The following is a 20,713-nucleotide window of genomic DNA, read 5'->3' as shown; positions in this document are numbered from 1 at the left end:
CAACTCCCCTCATGTAAATATCATGACCAAATTACCCTTAGATGTTTTAGGTATAAAAAGTTTAAAAACGAGTATAACTCTGATTAAATTCAGTACTTTATAACTAGAATTCAGTACTTTATACTAGAATTGAGTATAGAGTTTAGGGTTTAGGGTTTAGGGTTTAGGGTTAGGGTTTAGGGTTAGGGTTTAGGGTTTAGGGTTAGGGTTTAGGGTTTAGGGTTTAGGATTTAGGGTTTAGGGTTAGGGTTTAGAGTTTAGGGTTTAGGGTTTAGGGTTTAGGGTTTTGGGTTTAGGGTTTTCATCTAATTGAAGTGAAAAAAAAATCGTACTCAATTTGATAGAAAATATACTGTATTCTAATTTTAATGTACTGAATTTAAGAGAAATGATACTGATTTTTGAATTTTTTATACCCAAAAGTATCATGAGCAATTAGGTAAACATATTTGACTAGGGAGTGAAAACAAAGTTTTTCACCACTAGGGACTGCATGCAAAGTTTTATTTACCAATGGGGAGTGCATGTAAAATTTCCCTTTTTTTAAACAAAGTTATGAATATTTCAAGAGATTGACTAGAAAAAAAAGCCCCAAGTTCCTATTGCCGTAGCTTCCACCGCCTCACCTTTTATTTTTCTATTCGCGATTTTCCGTCGCAATTTTTTGCCCAACGCCGCGCCACATCCGCCCGACACCGCCGGTGCCACAGAGCTGCCACTGCTTGCGGTCGCCGTCTCGGACAAGGGGGTCACAGTCAGCTGTTGCAGACCGTCCCCAGAGACCTGGGTCGCGGCTTGAGCGCCGATCTGCGCCCAGCGCAAACCGACGGACCTCGGGAAGCAGTTCCTGTTGCTACCACGGTCGCGGTCACCACCACCTTAACTCAAGCCGTTGCCTCCATAGACCTCCAGGAACCACTGCCAGAGAAGAAGAAGGCCAAAGGTAATAATCCTGCCTTACCTAAATTTGGTTCAAATTAGCCCTATTTCCGAGTAGAAGCTGGAATTTGAGACTGGTTATGGATTTTGGGATTTATTGAGGTTGCTGTTAACAGTAAGGAGGATGAATTAAATTCCCTTCAATCGATTGTGATATGCTAAACGTAGGTTACTCCCACTAGATGTAGGAATAATCCGGTTGTTATCAATGGGTTGAATAACTCTCTGTTAACGGTGAGGTTAATGAGTTAACTTTCATTCAATGAATTATCACATGCTAACAGTAGGGGTAAAGCTAGTTGAACTCTATTACCAATTCGTGTGATTAGCTAATAAGCTCACGACTTAATTGATTTAAGTACATGTTGGTTAGATTTATAGAATGATAAATGGGTAGATAGATTAATGAAGCTATGGATCTAATAACTAAAAGACTAGCAAGCAATTAAGAAATTAGTATGAGTAATACCAAAGAACGGGGGAATAAATTATTTATATGAAGTTGTTCTTAGTATTAGCTTATTACTTAAATGACCTTTGTACTGTTAGGATTCGAGCTCGAGAGAGAGCACCATATTTGAAGACTACTAAAACGTTCCTGCATCTCACCGTTCGAAACAATTTGTTGCGTATTATTGAGAATTTTTCTCATCAATAATTTTCTCTAATTCTCTTTAGTTCCACATCTTAGGATTGACAACATTACGGGCGGAGAAACTTCTATAAATACCTTGGGCCGACGACGTTAGAAATCATACTTTTCTCAACTTTTTGGCTAAGATCAAGTATGATATTAAATTAATTTTTTATTAGGGGGAGTATATTATAATAACTTACTACTGGGATTCTCGAGCGTCACCCTTGCATTGCACTATTGCATGGGTCGCACCCTTACCCAATTTATGGGTGACCTTTTGGCTAAGATTAATTGTAGTATTGTTCTTATCAGTTTAATATCTGATATAAAGAATTAAATTAATTTTTTATGAAGGAGATTCCGTTATAGACGTAAGGGCGACACTCGAGAACCCAAATAATTCGGATTTTCAAAGTGGCAAGTACTTTATACTAATGACTTTGCTTTAGCATTTTATTGCCGAAATATTCATTTTATAAAATTTGCATGTATTCATGTATTATATTACACATGCAACGCGTGTGTATGATCGCTAGTTCTGATGAAATCTTGGGGGGCTCTTGTAGCACCTTGGAATACATCAAATTAAGTAGAGGGAAGAGGCAGGGTTTTAGGGCTTTTGGCACAGATATGCAGGTGAAGAGGGAGAAGAAGTGATTTTCCCTTACTCTTAGTGATTTATCTCTCAAATTTACCATTGCTTTTACTTTAAGTGAAGTTGTTAGATTGTCCAAATCTAGTCAGATTGTTTACTATATGGGATATATGTTCTCAACTTTGGATGCTTTACTGTTTTTGGACTTCTTGTCTCTGTCCGTGATTGATCATGCTTAAATATTCCTTTTTTTCAATCAAGAAAATAAAAGGGTAGGATTATCCTGCTAATTATAAAGAACACATTAAAGACACAAGTAGGCAAGGTTTGATCTCGAGGAACAATCAGGAGGTACCCTTTTGAGGGAAGACAAGGGAAAGGAACACAAACTCGAATTTTTGGTGCTAAACTACCTAGATTCTAGTCTACAGAAGCTTTTATTCTATTTATGTACCAAATATATTCTATCTGTTTCCTCTACAATTTTCTATATGTGCGCAAGAAAAATCAGCACCAGGCCCTGCTTGCTGTACTATCATAAAGCATATATACGAAGTGAGATAATTTTCATGGGTAAAATGTAGTAGGCACTCAGCTTCCAAGTTCTATTGTGTTTGAGTCTCTTCTTCGAAGAGGAGCAGATATTCTTCTCAAATCTTCCTCTTCTTGACCATTGGAAGCTTAGCTGTTTTGTTTGGCTTAAGCAACTCTATATGTAAATAAAAGCATGCATCATATCAATATGCATTTTGGACTTTTCCCCTTGATAACACCTTTTGGATTTTGTCCATTGCGAACTCCTATTAGACTTCGTCCATTGCCAACACCTTCACTCCAATTTTCATTGCCAACACCTGCTATTCTTTCTCTGATGCTAATACTTGTTGAACTTCTCAACTACTACGTGTCTAGTCAATCTTGATCCACTTAGACTTTATTCAATATAAATATCTAATTAACCTTGACATATTTGACACATCAACCTAACTTAAAGACTCAACTTAATTACATTGCCCAAACATTTTGGTCTAACAAGCCCAAGCTGAAGCATAATTGCACCAACAATGACTATCGTAAATGGTTTGAAGGTGTTATAGATTCTAGGAAGTGGCTAGATTTAGATTGATTATTTTAATTTTAAATTGTTTCTTTTCCCTCTTTTATTTTACAAAGTTTTTTTTGAGTGTTTATTGAAGTTTGTTTTGTTATAGAGTTGATATACATAGATAGAAGGTTGAGCTCCTTTTGATAGATTATGACTTCAATAGATGCTTACTTAACTTGCTCAAAAAAAGAAGAAAAAGATGTAGATAGATAGTGACTTTTGTTGCTTTTGTTTAAATGTTGAGTATGATAGTGGATATGTTTTGATCTATGTGCAAGTTTTGGTCATACAAATGGAGAATATGTTTGATATTTGTATAAGTTTTGCAATTTGGTGGTAGTGTTTGATATTAGGTTTTGCAAAAAAAAAAAAGGTCTATATATGTTCATTGGGCAATTTGTCTTTTTATGTTATTCCTTAGTGCAACCAAATATAGGAATGGAATTAAGCATTCCACTTTTGTTTTTTCTCCAATCCATTCCTTTCTCATTCCCATTCTAATTTCATTCTATTCATGTGTACCAAATGCAATTTTATAACCTTAATATTTATCTACCCAATCTTTTATCAACCCTAACAATAATTATTTCCTTTTTCCCCAATCCCACATGTGACGGTCTTGTCACTAAAACAATGCATGCGGATCTTCCTCCCTAGGACACTGCTGACTCTGCTTTGCTGATACTGGATTCTGGTTCCAAACTTCTGCGTGATTGCTGGTTGTCTCTGTTGTCAAGCTGTCAGATGTTGATTTGCGCTAAGGGTCTGCTCTGATTCCCTTCATATACTTGTACTTAAGCTTGTTCTTTGATCCCCTCTCTGATCTCTTTGCTCTGCCTTTGCCAGCTTCCCAATCTGACGATCTTTCTTCTGCTGACTTCCCCTTGCACTTAGCTACATTTCTCCTCTAGCCATCATGCACGACTTCACCTATTTTCTTGCTTAGGAAGAGATGTGGCCTACTCTGCACAGTTTCTCGAGTATAAACGATAGCTTTAAGAAATCTTCTTGTCTTGATACATCTAAAATAAAGTCCACTGCTACATCACATATAAATTTGACAAAAGTTGTGAGATACTATTTAATTGTTATTTTGACAAGTGAATTCTTCTACATGTTTGTCCTTTTTCTATCTTGTTCCTATTAAAATACTTTGGCCTTGCACTAGTTCTCTTTGTTTGCCTATTGGTTTATGGCTATATAAAAATTGTCTTTTCAAAAGTGTGTAGAATCTTTAATGGATACCTTTAGAGAAATACATGGCATCTGAAATGTTTTGCATCTTCTGTTGTTTTAATAATTTCCTTCTCATCCTAGTCTTCTGCTTATCTTGCAACATGTAGCCATGAACTTTCTCTACTGATGCATTTTGATCATTTTTTGGTTCTATTAAATTATAACACTCTGTGCAATTGTAGGTGATTCATGGCTTAATTATAACACTTTAGTCTTCTTCAAGCCTTTGCCATGGATGCCAAGGACATCCTCGGCCTTCCCAAGAACTCATTCCCTGGTGCTCAGGAGAAGAAAACCCGACCTCAGAAGGATTCCCAAAGGAAACCCGATGGCATCCATCGGGAGGTAAACACCTTTATTTCTCCCTAGTTTAAAATTTTCTACCTCACATTCATCGCATCAATTATGGATTTCTTTTGGTACCTAGGTTTATGCTCTTACAGGAGGGATGGCACCGCTTATGCCCACGATAGAGATCTCCCACTTGAAGAAACGACAATATTCAGAGAAAGAGGAAAAGGTAAACAAGATTTAGTACCTTATATAGTTTTTTCATTTTTCATCTTGTTCATTTTTGTCTTTCTTCCTTTTGATTTCCTTTTCCAAATAACAACGATTTTTATTCAAGAGCTTGCTTACTATAGGATTGTCGCTAGGTTATGTGTATGAGGTTGAAATACAATGACATGGGAGTGGTTGATTCTCCTCCTGATTCCTTTCCGATTCTTGAATTGACATTGACATTTGAAGGTAAAATGATTATTCTGAAGGAATTATTCCCTTCCACCTATTCTATAATGGACTGAATGAGCCGAGATGTAAGGCATGCCAGATTATTTGAATGTCGTTGGTTGCACTGAATGAGCAAGCCAAAAGGATTTGGTGGACCAGATGGGTTTGATGTGTTGGTGTTGGGTAAATTTGACAAGCTAAGTAGACCTGGTGGGTTACTTGGATAGGTAAGGTTGAATAGTTGGGTGAGTTAGGTAAGCTAGATTGGTGGAAGAGCTAGATGTGGTGGGAGGATTTAATAGGTCAGGTGAGCCAAGTAGATTAGGTTGACTATAAAGGTTGGATATGTATTGGGTTGGACTAATCAAGTAGAATAGGTAGGTTGGATGGGCCAAGTGAATTGAGTGGATCTGTGGGGTTGCGTGGGATGGAGGGGTAGGAAACTTGTATGTATATGTCTGTGAATCGCCTATTCTCATTGAATTTTCAGCAAATATATCATTGAATAAAATGCTTTTGAAGCACAAATAGACAATTTTGATAAAACTATGATGTTTTTAAAATTATTGTGCCAAAAATATAAATTTTAAAAAGTGTCAATCCTAAATTTTTAAGAAGTGTTAGTACGCCAACCCTAATGTTATTATTTATTATGACTAAATTTTCAGCCATGATCATTTTACTTTCACTAATTCACATGGTTAAGTATAGTAATACCCTCCATGATTGGTCCTTTGCATATTATTTTAAAATTTTGATATTTTTGGTCTGGTTAGTGCGTCATATCAAAAATTTTGAACCAATTTATCATTCTAGCATCTCACTTATCATCTAAATGTTTCAATACATAAAGAATCATTCATTACATAAAGATTCATATTTTCTTATGATTGTAGTGAGATGTCAAAGATCTTATCCTGAATTTTGTTATGTGATCATGCCAATAAAATCTATACATAAGCTAATCATGTTGCATAAGTTTGCCTTATATATGGATCATCAAGGTTTCTTAAATAAATCTTCCAAATCATAAATTCTAGATCATTTGACGCAAAACAATTTGATGCTATATTGTGTTCCTTTTTCACATTGCCAACTACATGCTTGGTGTCATGTTTATTATTTTCTGATAGGTTTTTTTAATCAAATTAGTTGGAAGAACTAAGAATTGAAACCTTGAGCCATGCCATAACTTTGGCCTTTGACCAGAATGGTCAATGGTACAATATCAGTGCTGTCCATGGTGTTATCACTTGTGTTGTAATTGTGATTGTTTATATTGGAGCAAATCGTTGCTGTTGATTGATTAAATAATAATTGATCATACAATTGATTGGATTGCTCTTATTTGAGCAAATTGCATTAACTTAATTAATTTTATAGGGTATAACCAAATCAAATTTAATTTTATTTGAGTTCTATAATACAAGTTGTAATCTGAGTTAATACATTGTTTTAATCTGATTTACAATCAAATTTAGTCTCATTTAATAAATAATTTAATTTAAATTAGTTACTGCATAAATTAAATTACTAAATTAATCTATAAAGTGATCAATTTATAGATTTAATTGTAATTATATGATATAATTTATAAAAAGATAAAATTTATGTATATACATAAGATATAAGTATGAGTGATATAATCAAGGTTTTAAGTACCGATCAATGCTGGTTGGCATGTCCGCTGACCGACACTAGCACCACGACGTCATGACAACCTCCATGAGGTCACGGGTCATTGTGTGTGTGTGTGTGTGTTTTTTCTATTTTTTTTAATTTCAGACAAATTTTTATTTTTTTAACAAGGAATTCTTTTCCCCAACAATATTTTTACCTTCTTAATTCTTTTCCTTCTTTCATCAATTAATTTTTCTTTGGTTAATTTTCCCTTTTTAATTTTTCCTCTTTATCCGCCCACAAAGGTAAACAAAGAGATTTTTTTTAACTTCTTTAAAGATGATCTTTCTTGCCTTTATCTCTTCACAAAGTAAGTAGAGAAAAAAAAAATCCTCTTTTAAGGATAATTATCTTTTTTCCTTCTTTATTTGTTCGCGAGGTAAACTTAGAGGAAAAAGTCTTTTAACGATATAGGAGACTGAGTATTAAGAAAGGAAAAAAAATAAATATAATATAATTTCTAACTCTAAATTGATATTTACTCAATAAGCATCAAATATTCCATGAATAATATTAAAACTTAAACTCAACATTTAATATCTCAAATATAACTCAATAGTAAAGGTGTATAACAATTAAATATTAATAAAAATATTTTTTAATTAATATATTTTTTGTTTAAAAGGTATTGAAAACGATATGGTACTAAAACTGTATCGTTATAAACCGAAACTTTGGAATAGTTCGAAATTTTAAACCATGGATATAATAACATTAATAATTAATCAAAAAGTTATATCTTAACTTTATTCTCTCTCACTTTCTCTTTGTGTCACTCGGGGTAGGGATGTGATATGTTCCTACCTCGGGTGCTCGCTCGCGAATCGCCTAGGGTTGACGAAGGAGCACTACTGACCTTTCACTCCTACCTCTCCTCTTTCACATCTCATCAATGCTTTTTGCCTCTCATTAAGTACATTTCTCTACTTCATCCAATCTCTTTTTTTCTTAGTTGATACTAAAACTAGATGAAACAAGTGGAATCATTTTGGTTTCTAGTGGCTTGGCCAACACTAGCAGGCTATTAGTAATTTTCTATGCCAGCCGATCTTGAGTATTCTCCATCTAGGTTGAAAAATTTTAGTTGTGCCGTTGGCATGATTCGAGATCTTAATCCGTAGGAAGAACTATGTTCTGTATTTATTTTTAATTAAGATTGGTGGGTGAAGTTGATGCCAAATTTATGAATTCCATGGTCACATCAACTTCTAGCTCACTAACTGTCATAGTTATTAATTTATTGCACTATTTACCTATTTTGCAGATTTCTTGGCAATGGCTTCCTTTTACATCTTCTGCTCGACCAGATAACTTGCAACTGTATCATTGGGTATAGAATTCTCCCTCTTGCTCGAGTATGTTGCTAATACATTGCAATGGTCAGTTTAGTTACCTAGTTACACTTTTTTATGTTCTTAAAGTTGAGCTTTACAGGTAAGGGTTGTAAATGGTGTTCCACCTACAGGTGATTACTCATTCGCTAAATACAACAAGGTAAGCCAACACTATTCAGATCAAACATTGCTGCAAGTTTTTTATTTTTTGCTAATTGTGTAACATGTTTTATTGTCTTCTGGATGCAGTCTGTGGATGTTCTCAAATATACAGATGAGGAATATGAAAAGCATTTAACTGATCCTGTAGGTACTAGTTTCAGCATAGTAAAGAAAAGCCTTTTCAATATTTAGTATAGCAAGTTCTTGTTTAGTAATTTAATCCAAGGTTTAAAATTTCGACCCGTGTCGAGGTTTTGGTCCTAGACCGGAACAATATAGTTTTCATACCGTATCGTGCCGTGCCTATATAATTTCGGTATTTTTTAAATATAAAATATATTAATTTAAAACGGAAATATTTAACATAAATATTTAAAAAATAAACAAGATACAAAATAATCTTTTAAAAAAGAAAAAGATATGAAAATAGATAAATAAATAAATAAAAATTTTATTATAATTTTTAAATTAAAATAAATGAAATATAAACTTAATTAGATAATTTTATTAGGGTTTAATAAAGTCTCTTTAGATTATCTCCACCATAACTAGGAGTTGATTAAAAAAATTAACTTAAGTTTAATTAAAAAAAATCTGGAATCCGACACCACTTGCGAGCACGCACGACTTCGGTGTTGTCGCAGGGTTACGCGACCAGCCATGGTTGCGAGGATTGCATGACTCCTTCGGCGTGACCACGTTGGTCGTGTGACTCCTCTGCAGTGACCGCAGGATCGCACGATGCCTCCACGGCGGTAGCTGAAGGGTTATGCTACCTCTCCGCTACTATTGTAGGTCGAGCGACCCCTCTGCTGTGACTACGGGATCGCGCAACATGTTGTGGGTCTGGTGCCGGGGTCGTGCCGATGCTAGCTGCCGAGCGGAATGAGACGTTTCGACCGATTCGGCACGACACTTTAAACCATGATTTAATCTGCTGATTTCATGACAGAAAGAATAAAGAAACACACGGAATTATTAGGGTTAACACAAACAGTACAACAAGAACACACACTAAGGTCTGATATAGAAACTCTCTCCACTAGCCAAAAACAATTCTCTTTTGACAATAATTCTTAGATCCCTTCCCTACAAACTTCCCATCAACTTATAACCACGCACATACTCTAAAACATGAAAACATAATTGCCGCATAGATACAACTGACTCTACAATATAAACTACAATATAAACTGCCTACTATATATTAATGTTGGTTTGCTCCTTTTGTGTTTTAGCCCTCTTGGAATATGCAATCCATGTTTTGGGTTTGTTTCCCCATAATCCAGATGATCCAACATGTTCCCCCATAACCTAGGTTCACATCTAGAACTGGGTTTATATCATTACCACATGCTACAGCTCTAGCCTTGTCCTCAAGGCTAAATGAGGAAATTGAGTTTTACGAGTGAAATCATCCTCCCACGTGTCAATCATATCCTTGCCCTTCCATTTGACTAGCCATTGATGAATCAGTTCGCCATTATGAACAATGTCTCTACTAGAAATCACATATTCGGGTCTTCAAGTGTTACTTCCGGTAGATTTGCTAGTACATTATACTCTCCAATAGCTTTCTTAATTAATGATACATGAAAGACGGGATGGACTCAAGAATGAGGGGGGAGTTTGAGCTTATATGCAACCTCTCCATATTTTGCAATAACCTCTGGAAAGGCCCATAATATTTTGTTGCCAATTTTTTATTAATTCTCCTAGAAACCGTGTGCTGCTTATGGGGCCTTAATTTAAGGAACACTCATTCTCCTACTACAAATTGTAGTGGCTTCCTTTTTATTATCAGCATATCTATTCATATATTCTTGCGCTCTGGAAAGATTACATTTAAGTTGAAGGAGAGCTTCATCCTTGTCGATAACTCCCTTATCACTGTCTGTAGTTTCATTTGTTATGAGAGTAAAGTAGGAGGCTTTCGACCATAAACTACTTCAAAAATTACCAATAGATATATGAAAAGAAGTATTATACCATAATTTTGCCTATGGTATCCAATAAGCCCAATTTATGGGTTGTTCAAAAGCAAAACAATGTAAATATCCCTCCAAACATCTATTCAAGACTTCAGTTTGCCATCTGTTTCAGGATGGTACGAAGAGCTCATCTTAAGTATAGTGCCCTACAGCCGAAAGATTTCTTTCCAAAAGTGATTAATGAATAATGGATCTCGGTAACTAATAATGGATTTAGGAATTCCATGGAGTCGTATAATTTCTCTAGCAAACAATTCAGCTATTGTCTTGGCTGTATAAGGATGTTTCGACACAATAAAATGTGCATATTTAGAAAACCGATCCATCGCAACAAAAACAACTTCATGCCCTCTTGATTGAGGAAGCCCGGTGATAAAATCCATAGAGATGTCATCCCATATTAGATTTGGAATCGGCAAAGGTTGGAGCAGGCCTCCAGGAACAGTTGCAGCATATTTGTGCCTTTGGCACACATCACAAGATTGCACAAAGTCTTGCCAAGCTTCTATAAGTTTTCAAGAAACCTGAATGTTCTCCTAAACGGGAAGAATGGAATTCCTTTAGGAGTGATTATATCAAAGGAGATGATGCAGATATAACAAGTCTATTGTTGTAGTATAGAACGCCTTGTTGCATCTCAAAACTTGGATGAGAATCTGGATTGTTGGTTTAATGGGTCATAATTTTTTGCAATTGATGGTCTTGTTTAGCTTCTTCAATAAGATTTTCACCTTCCTCTCATGTAGGGTAAGACACTAAAGTGTGATATTCACCTTCTTCATATATTTTGGATAATGAATCAACAACTTTATTTTCCAGACCTGATTTGTAAATAACTTCAAATTGGTAACCCAATAACTTGGTCATCCAACATTGTTGATCTATGGTTGTGATCCACTGCTGTAGTAAATGTTAAGGCTCTTTTGATTAGTATACACTATAAAAGGTCTCCCAAGAAGATAGGGATGCCAATGTTGCACAGATAAAACCAAAGCTATCAATTCTTTTCCATATGCACATTTTGACAAATTCCATTTTGACAAATTCCCTTCTGATAAAGCTTTACTAAAATAAGCTATTGATGTTCTATTTTGCATTAATACAATGCCAATTCCTCTTCTAGAGGCATCACACTCAATCTTAAATGGCTTGGAAAAATCTAGGAGTGCAAGAACTAGGGGACTAGCCAAGAGCGTTTCGAGTTACATGAAAGACTCTAAAGAAGTTGATCCCTGGTGAAAATTATCCTTCTTAGTCAATTCTGTCATAGGCTTATCTACTTTACCAAAATTTTCTAAAATTGGGTATGAATTCAGAAAGTACAACTGACAATAGAACCACGAAGTGAAGGCAAACTAATGGGGATTGATATGGTGGTGCTTATAGATAGTGAAGCCCGTCATAATTTTATTTCTCCTCAATTAACTGTAGCTCTCGGATTGAAGGTGCAAGAGACAAGACAATTAGGAATTAAATTTGGTGATAGGCATAACATGTTTATTAAAGGGAAGTGTCCTGAGTTATACATTCGCTTGAGAACTTTTGAGCTGAAAACATAGGCATATGTATTAGAATTGAGAGGTGTAGATGTAGTCTTGGGAGTTTCCCAATTGAAAACATTATAGAAAGTTGTAATGGATTGGAAGGAGATGACCATGCAGTTCCATCATGAAGATCTTTTAGTCACCCTACAAGGTAAGTTGGAGGCCGCTAAGAAGAGTAAGCAAAGAGACAAAAGGGGGGTAGAATCCTGCTCCTTATATTGCCTTTTGCAAGGGCATTCTTTTACTATTGATGGGTTTTTATGTGAAGCAGAGGGAGTAACTTCTCAAACAACATTACCACTAGAGTCAGAATTGAATGCATCACAACAATCAGCATTATTGCAGTAATTTGAAAGATTTTCTGCAGTTTTCAAAGAAGGGAGCAGGTTTCCACCTAAGTGAAGTCAACAATAGGCTATAGTGTTGCAGGAAGGGCAGAGTCCTATTTGTTGGGTGCTACTCGGAATTCCGTTCTGTTTCCCCTTATAAAAAATTGTACAAGCACAGAACTTTTTCTATCAACCCATGTGTTCTTAAACTTGGATTGGAAACGAAACTTAATATTTTTACTCCAAGTTCAAACCATATGTTCTTCATAAGTTAAACTTGGATTGAAACGAAACTTAACATTTTTACTCCAAGTTCAACTCATGTATTCTTCAGAAATTAAACCATATTACAGAAGTTGATTAAATATCTATTTCAAGGATTGACTTCCAGGTCGTTGGCGAGACACTCGGCTTTCGTGGTTATGGGATCATCCACCACTTCCTAGACAAAGCCTTTTAAAAAATTGAATATTTAAACTCCTCACAATAAACCCTAGGTTTAACTAAAGAGACCTCAATCGAAGCACAAGATCGAAACACAAAATCGAAGCACAAAATCGAAACACAAAATCGCTAGCCTCTTGTGTTGGTATTTCAGGATCCATACAAAGAAAAAAAAAATTAGTTCGCAGCGGAATAAAGAACTAGTTGTACCTTTCCTTGTAGCTAAAGATCTCTTGATCTTCTGTTGTATTTCTCTCCTCTTCTTGGACGTCATGTGGGCGACAATCTACCAAGACGAAGACACCCGACCTTCTCCTTCTTTTCCAAGCTTTCGGCCACCAAAGAATACAAAGTGAAGAGGTCTCCTTCTTCTTCTTCTCCTCCAAGCAACCGGCCTCCAAGGTAGAGTCTTCTCCAAAGGGACGCCGACCCTAATGAAGAAGAAAGGATGGATGCCGTCGGCGTTTAGGGAAAGAAGACAATAGAAGAAGATAGAAGAAGGGCCGACCACACGAGAATAAAGGAGGAGCCTTAGGTTGTGTTAGTTTTTGAGCACCTCCCTCCTCTTTTATAATCTTTGCTAGCGGCTAATAAGGAAATTTTTTAATAAAATTTCCTTTTATTTGCTATTGTAGATGGTTACAAAAAAGGAAATATTTTAACAAAATTAAAATCTCTCTTTTAAACCATTGTAAATAGCTATAAAAGGAAAGATTATAACAAAATTTTGTTTTAAATAAAATCTTTCTTTTATTCCTATAATGGTTGGTTACAAAAAAAAGCAAAGATTTTAATAAAATTAAAATCTCTCTTTTAACCATTGTAGATAACTACAAAAAAAGAAAGATTTTAACACAATTAAAATCTCTCTTTTAATCCATTGTAGAAAGCTATAAAAGGAAAGATTTTAACAAAATTTTGTTTTCAATAAAACTTCCTTTTCTCTTCTTGTATGGCCGGCCCCATGCTTGGGCACTAAGCATGGCTTGGCCGGCCCCTTGCTTGGGCACCAAGCAAGGATGTAGCCGGTCCCTCATTTGGGTAAGAAGGAAAATCAAATGGGTGAACGCGAGGGTTTATAGAGGCTACAGCAGGGACCGAGAGGAGGAATTGGTTTTGGCCTCTCGATGAGCTTGAGCTTCCTGTGTTTGACCCGAACACCCAACTCAAGTTCATCAATAATAACTCATACCATTAAAGAGTTATTATTGAACTACCGCACCAATCCCATATTACATTATGAGCTCCTTCTTATCATGAGTGCATTAATCTCCCTGTGTTTAAGATATCGAATGTCTATTAATTAAATGAGTTACTGACAACTCATTTAATTAATATCTAGCTCCAAGAGTAGTACCACTCAACTTCATTGTCATGTCGGACTAAGTCCACTTGCAGGGTTTACATGATAATCCTTATGAGCTCCTCAAGGGGACATCATCAACCTAGATTACTAGGACACAGTTTTTTTCTATAATCAACAACACACTATATAAATAATATTATTTCTCAACTTATCGAATCAGTCAGTATAAAAGGGACAACCTCAAATGGTTCTGCTCAATACACACATAGTGTACTAGTGTAATTTTATAGTCAAGATAAACTAGTATCAAATTATATTACAACCATTCCAATGGTTTGTCCCAATCCATCTTGGTTGTGAGCTACTATTTATAATTTATAAGGAACTGATAACATGATCTTCTGTGTGACACGGCACCACACACCATGTTATCTACAATATAAATTAAATGGACAACTGCATTTTACTAAATGTAGACATTTAACCAATGTGATTCTCATTTCAAAATAAATGTTCATACAAAAAAGCTAGGCTTTTAGTATACATCTTAACACTATTATTGTGCGTCCATACCGTTACCCACACCATTGAAAGGAGGAAATCGAAAGACAGGTTCATGAAATTTTGCAATTGGGGCTTATTCGGCCTGGTGTAAGTTCTTTCTCTAGTCCTGTTTGAAAGGACTTGTGAAAGGGAGTAAGTTAGGCTTTCATTACCTAAGAGGGAGTTTGCCCTCTTAGGGGGAGAATGAAGAGCTTAATTTCTGCTTTCATTACCTAGTGGCATGAAGAATGAGGCTATGAGATTAGTCTAACTTACATGTGGGATTGTAAGTGTTATTGTGGTATTGTCAAACATCAAAAAGGGGGAGATTGTTGGTGCAACATTCCTCAGGTCAAGGTTGACCTAGTTAACCAAGCTTGAGTCTTGGTTTGGATTTCGATGTTTGTGATGCGAGGATTGAAGAAGAGTCAGTAGGTCGAGGATGACGGATGCTTGACCGGAGAAAAATCTCAGTGAGTGAAGCCGGTGAAAGACCTAGTGAGTGAAGCTAGGCGATTGGGAAAGTCCCGGTGAGTGAAGCGGGCATGAGAAATCCAGATGGGTCGAGGTTGACCAGACATCCGGTGAGAGTCCAAGTAGGTCGTAGGGTTGACCGGATACTTGGCACGTGGAAGAAAAGTCCAAGTAGGTCGGAGGGATTGACGGATGCTTGGCAAGAAGAGAAAAGTCCAAGTGGGTGAAGGATTGACCGGACACTGGTGAGAGAGTGTCAAGGGTGACCGGATGCTAGGTCTTATGTACCAACAAGTCGTGATTGACTAGATGTTGGTTTAGGGGCTTTAGGCGTGGTTTTGGACCAGGTTTGGATTGATCCGTGGATTGATCCAAGAGTTCGATTGATCCGTGGATTGATCCAAAGCTTTCGATTGATTGGATCGATTCAGTGAGTTTGAATCGATCCGTGGATCGATTCGGAGATCTGAATCGATCCACCGATCGATCCGGTGAGTCCCCGCGAACACCCCTTTCGATCGATCCGTGGATCGATCGAGGTCCCAATCGATCCGTGGATCGATTGACATTTCGCGCGATAGCGCCGGATCGATCCGTGGATCGATCCGAAGTTTTTAGCAGCGAGCGCTCCGGATCGATCCGTGGATCGATCAGCCCCCCGATCGATTGGAGCATTCCAATCGATCGGGATTCGACCGTTAGCGTCGATTTAAGCGGCAGGCAGCAGAACTTCACCGATTCATTCCGGATCTCTCGCCAACTCCTCCACAGCGATCAGATCGCCAGTTCTTGAAGGATCTTGGAAGCTTTCCAAGTCAGAGGCGGATCAAAGGCAAGAAGAGAAGCTAGGGTTAGGGTTTCTGTACTCATTGTAAGCTTTGCGCTTGTATTTTGTTTCCTTTCCTTTCTTTATCGAGAGTCTTGTAGGGCTTCTCCGCCCCTGGTAGTTACCGAAAAGGAGTGTTTTCGTAGTGGAGGTGCGTGCGTGGTGTGGATCCTTGGACTAGTCACCTCTTGTGAGGTGGATACCAATAAACCAACCGTGTTAGCGTTGTGTGATTTGTTTCGTATTTTCCACTGCATATCCTTCAAGAAACAAGCAACGAAGCAACGACGAGCTATTCACCCCTCTAGCTACTTTGGTCCTAACAAGTGGTATTAGGCGAGGCCTCACCAATCATCGCCGGAAGGGTCAAGCATAACAAGAAGAGCTAGAGGGTGAAGAAGTGGCAAAATCATCAAAAGTCAAAGATTTCAAGAAGCTTAACTTCAAGATGCAATTCCAAGATGGACTTGGATTTGACACAAGGGTGGCTCCACCATACACTTCCACGAGTTTCGATTCTTGGAAATCAAGAATCGAAAATTTCCTTATGATGGAGATAGAGCAATGGTTTGCTCTTGGAAGGATTTGAGCTCCAACAAAGGCAAGCCTCTCAAGAAAAGCAAATGGGGTCAAGAGCAAGTTCAAAGGAGCAAGGCAAACGATAAAGTGACCAAGCTTTTGGTCAACTTATTGCCAAGCAATATTTTGGCTCAAGTTGGAGAATTCAAGGATGCCAAGGAGCTTTGGAGCAAGTTGGCATTAATCCATGAGATCCCCTCCACTGTACCGAATCAAGAGGAATCCAAAGAGGGTGACTCAATGGATCAAGATCAAGAGGAGGACTCAGAAGTTGAGAGATGCTCAACTTCCGAAGAAGAAGTCCAAGAGGAAGCTTCATCCTCAAAGGAGTGCAATCAAAAGAGCAAGGAAGTAGTATATTCCTTGTTTCATGTACAAGAGGATGAAGAAGAAGGAGAAGCCTCCACCTCTAGGATTGAGGGGGAGCAATCTTCATTGACACCGGATCAAGAAGAAGGAGAATCCTCCACATCCGGGTCAAGAGAAGAAGAGGATGAAGAAGCGTCCACCTCCACAAGTCAAGCAAAATCAAATGGAGGAGTATCAAATTTGGATCAAGAGGAAGCTTCTACCTCCAGATCCAAAGGAAAAGATGTCACCCCTACAAGCAAAGGTATAAATATTTTAATTAATAATAAAAATCATATTATATGCTTTGAATGTAGGGAACATGGGCACTACAAAAGTGCCCTAAATTGGCCAAGAAGAAGGGTCAAGTGGCACAAAAGGGCAAGGTGAAGCCCAAGGAGATCATCCCCAACACAAAGAAGAGCAAGGAGCATATTATATGCTTCTCTTGCAATCAAAAGGGGCATTACCGAAGTCAATGCCCCAAGGGGAAGAAGATGGTCAAGGCTCAAGGAGGCACTAGTCAAGGGGGAGCCTCCAAGGTAAAGAAGAAGGTATTTTTTATTGAGCCTATTCCCTTGCAAAATGGTAAAAAGCATGCGAGGTCAAATTTTTATCATTTTAATGCAATTTATCATAAGAATAGAAAGCATGAGGGCTTTAAGGAAAAACATGTGGCCCTACATGCCAAAACTACACCTAAGGTTAGGAATGTAGGTAAAAATCTAGGCAATAACTCTAAGGATTTTAGATACAAGCCTAGAAACAAAAATGCTCATGAACCAAACACTAAGGATTTAATGATAGAAAATCAAGTCTTGAGGTCAAGACTTGATAAAATGGAAAAGACCCTAAAAAGGATGGAAAATATCCTAAAAGGGCAAAATGAGCAATACCTAGGGCTAGGAAAATCAAAGTCATCCAATGGTCATAGAGGTTTGGGATACAAACCAAAGGCTAAGAAGGATATGCCCTCTTACCATAGAGTTCCATATAGTTATGGAACAAACCCTAGGTCTAGTGGTCAAGCCAAGAATACTAGGGAAGTCATCCCTAAGAGTATTTTTGCAATTAATGTGACTAAGACTTCTAAGAAGTCTAAGAAAGTCACTAACAAGGTCACAAGGGAGGCTATCCCTAGAGTTGACCAAGAAAATGTGACCAAGGCTTCTAAGAAGCCCAACAAGGTCACTAGGAAGGTATCTAGGGAAGTTATCCCTAGTGAGTACCTAGAGCATCCAAGGAGCACCAATAGGTGTTGGGTTCCTAGGAGCATCTTCTCTACCCCATAGATGGGTTAGAGAGTGTCAACTCCGATTAGAAGGGTAGTTAACCCAACTTTGAGGAAATTGACACTCAAAGAGCATTTTCAAGGTTTTGATAACCTTTGAAAATGAAATGAAATTATTATTTACTCCTTGAAAGAGTAAAATGTGCCTAATGGTGGAAGAATTGATTTTAATCTTAAATGGCACATATTGGGAAATTCATAAGAACTACCAAGTTGGGATTTTGGTATGTTCTTAGGAAATTTAAGGCGATCCGGGCCTTAATTTAAAGGTGCTACTCTTGTGGGAAAATGAAATATGCCAACATTTGAGGATATGCTTATTTTCAATTGACATACATTAATCAAGGGAATTAGAAATGCCGATTTAGGCTTTGACATTTTCTTGAAGCACTTTAGGACAATCTAGGTTTAAGTTGTAAGTTTAGCTAAGATTTTAAGGATACTTAGATAGTTAATCTAGGTATATTTTATTTATGCTAAATCTTGCCATGATTGTTTGCCCATCATATGCCATGACATCATGTCTATTTTTGCATTCATGTTTTATTATGAAAAATCCAAAAATACCATGTCATGACATTCATACATCATGTAGTTATAAGAATCTTTCTTTTGAAAGTTATTTTATTTTGATGTATGCCATAACATTATCATGCATTAGTTTAATTCCTTGAAATTAAGGACAAATGGCATTTAACAACACTTATTAACAAGTGACATCCTAGGTGGATGTCTAATATCTCTAAAATGCCTAGATAGATATGCATGATCCCTAGATTAGGGCAAAACCAAAATCTACATCTCACAAAGACTATAAGGTGACTTGTATGTGTTTTAGTGCACATTAGATACAAGTGAGATGTTAGGATGATAAACAAAGCTCAAGATGTTGATTTAGTGCATTCTTTTGAGTTTTTAGGTTCATCAAAACACATAGTTATGTGTTTTCCCATCATTGGGAAAGCTAATGTACAAGTCATGTGCATTATGCCCAAGGAACATGATGGGATATTGATTTTGAAAATGGTTTTAAAAATGATTTTGGAAAACCTTGGTGAAGGCTATCTTTTGATAGTGATCACCATTGAATAGTTAGACACAAACTTGAAGAAAACACTAAAGTTTTTGTAAGTTTTCAAGTTTGTGTCAATCTTTGAAAATATGATGTATTTTCATAGAAAACTATTTTTCCTTGATAGTATATGCCCTAAATACTGCCTACACAAAATTTCATGATTTTTGGATTTTTGTAGAATTTTCTAGGGGTTTCTGAAGTTGGCTGATTTGGAAATTCAGCAACTATCAGAGCTCCGATCGATCCATGGATCGATTGGAGTGCCTGAATCGATCCATGGATCGATTCAGAGGCTAGTCTCCCGCGAGCAGAAGCTCGCTTGATCGATCAGCCGATCGATCCAGGAGGTCTGAATCGATCAGTGGATCGATTCAGATAGGTTCGATCGATTGGAACCCAACTCCAATCGATCCAAGTTGTTGATTTTGGCTGGAAAAGCCTGACTTCAGCATCTTTAAACCTATTTTAGTCTAGATAACCATTCCAAACCCCTAAAATACATTTGTATACATAAAAAGGGTGTTTTCGTGTTGAAAACAAGAATGGATTGGTTAAGGAAGGCTAAGTTGAAGTTTAGGTTGAGGTTGTTTCAAATTTTTGAATATTTGAACCTCAAAACTTCTAAAATTGGGTTTCCTAAAGTTTTAGGGATTCCAAGTCATTGTTGGTGCAATGACAGAAATTACCACCATGTCTTTAGGGGGAGGGACTCTTTAAAGACATGAAAATTATTTTTCATGAACCTTAGAAGGTGGTTAACCTTCTGTAGAGAAAATGCTCATGAATGAGCATTTGAACTTGAAATGGGGAGTGAATATCCTCATATTTTCAAATGGTTTTTCAAGTGATTGAAAAAGGCTCAAGGTTGGGCCTTTGTCTACATTGAGGGAGAATGTAGGGAAAATGAAGAGTATGGGACCTTCATTATCGTGTTGATCACAATAAGTGAAGTTGTGATTACGATGAGCAACTCTTCAGGGGGAGAGTCTTTCAACAATGGATTTGTTGATGTGTGCCCAATATTGAGACATGGGTTGATGTGTGCCAATAGGGGGAGAATGAAAGGACTTGTGAAAGGGAGTAAGTTAGGCTTTCATTACCTAAGAGGGAGTTTGCCCTCTTAGGGGGAGAATGAAGAGCTTAATTTCTGCTTTCATTACCTAGTGGCATGAAGAATGAGGCTATGGGATTAGTCTAACTTACATGTGGGATTGTAAGTGTTATTGTGGTATTGTCAAACATCAAAAAGGGGGAGATTGTTGGTGCAACATTCCTCAGGTCAAGGTTGACCTAGTTAACCAAGCTTGAGTCTTGGTTTGGATTTCGATGTTTGACAATGCAAGGGATTGAAGAAGAGTCAAGTAGGTCAAGGATGACCGGATACTTGACCAGGAGAAAAATCCTGGTGAGTGAAGCCAGGTGAAAGACCTAGTGAGTGAAGCTAGGCAGGAGAAAAATCCTGGTGAGTGAAGCCAGGTGAAAGACCTAGTGAGTGAAGCTAGGCAATTGGGAAAGTCCTGGTGAGTGAAGCCAGGCATGAGAA

At 37.1% G+C, this 20,713-nt stretch overlaps 1 protein-coding gene, 1 non-coding gene and 1 pseudogene across 2 annotated transcripts in view; all 3 read left to right on the top strand.

Moving 5' to 3' along the window:
* Positions 1-589: 589 nt before the first annotated feature.
* The window catches only part of LOC122023524 (SWR1-complex protein 4-like), a 38,571-nt gene continuing 18,447 nt past the window's right edge, over positions 590-20,713 (top strand). Inside the window, exons 1-6 of the mRNA XM_042581655.1 lie at positions 590-943; positions 4,695-4,857; positions 4,940-5,032; positions 8,189-8,254; positions 8,359-8,418; positions 8,508-8,564. Of these exons, the coding sequence (XP_042437589.1) occupies positions 4,744-4,857; positions 4,940-5,032; positions 8,189-8,254; positions 8,359-8,418; positions 8,508-8,564 (390 nt within the window). The 5' untranslated portion in view covers positions 590-943; positions 4,695-4,743. The remainder of the gene's footprint in view (positions 944-4,694; positions 4,858-4,939; positions 5,033-8,188; positions 8,255-8,358; positions 8,419-8,507; positions 8,565-20,713) is intronic.
* Positions 1,694-1,833, top strand: LOC122026016 (annotated as a pseudogene).
* Positions 1,835-2,031, top strand: LOC122026021. Its single transcript, XR_006123997.1, has one exon. It is a non-coding gene; the product is annotated as a U2 spliceosomal RNA (small nuclear RNA).

The sequence above is a fragment of the Zingiber officinale genome, chromosome 9B, assembly GCF_018446385.1.
Source record: "Zingiber officinale cultivar Zhangliang chromosome 9B, Zo_v1.1, whole genome shotgun sequence".
NCBI classification, from domain to species: Eukaryota; Viridiplantae; Streptophyta; class Magnoliopsida; order Zingiberales; family Zingiberaceae; genus Zingiber; species Zingiber officinale.
The sequence above is the reverse complement of the archived record's forward strand: the minus strand, read 5'-3'. Positions and strand labels throughout refer to the sequence as shown.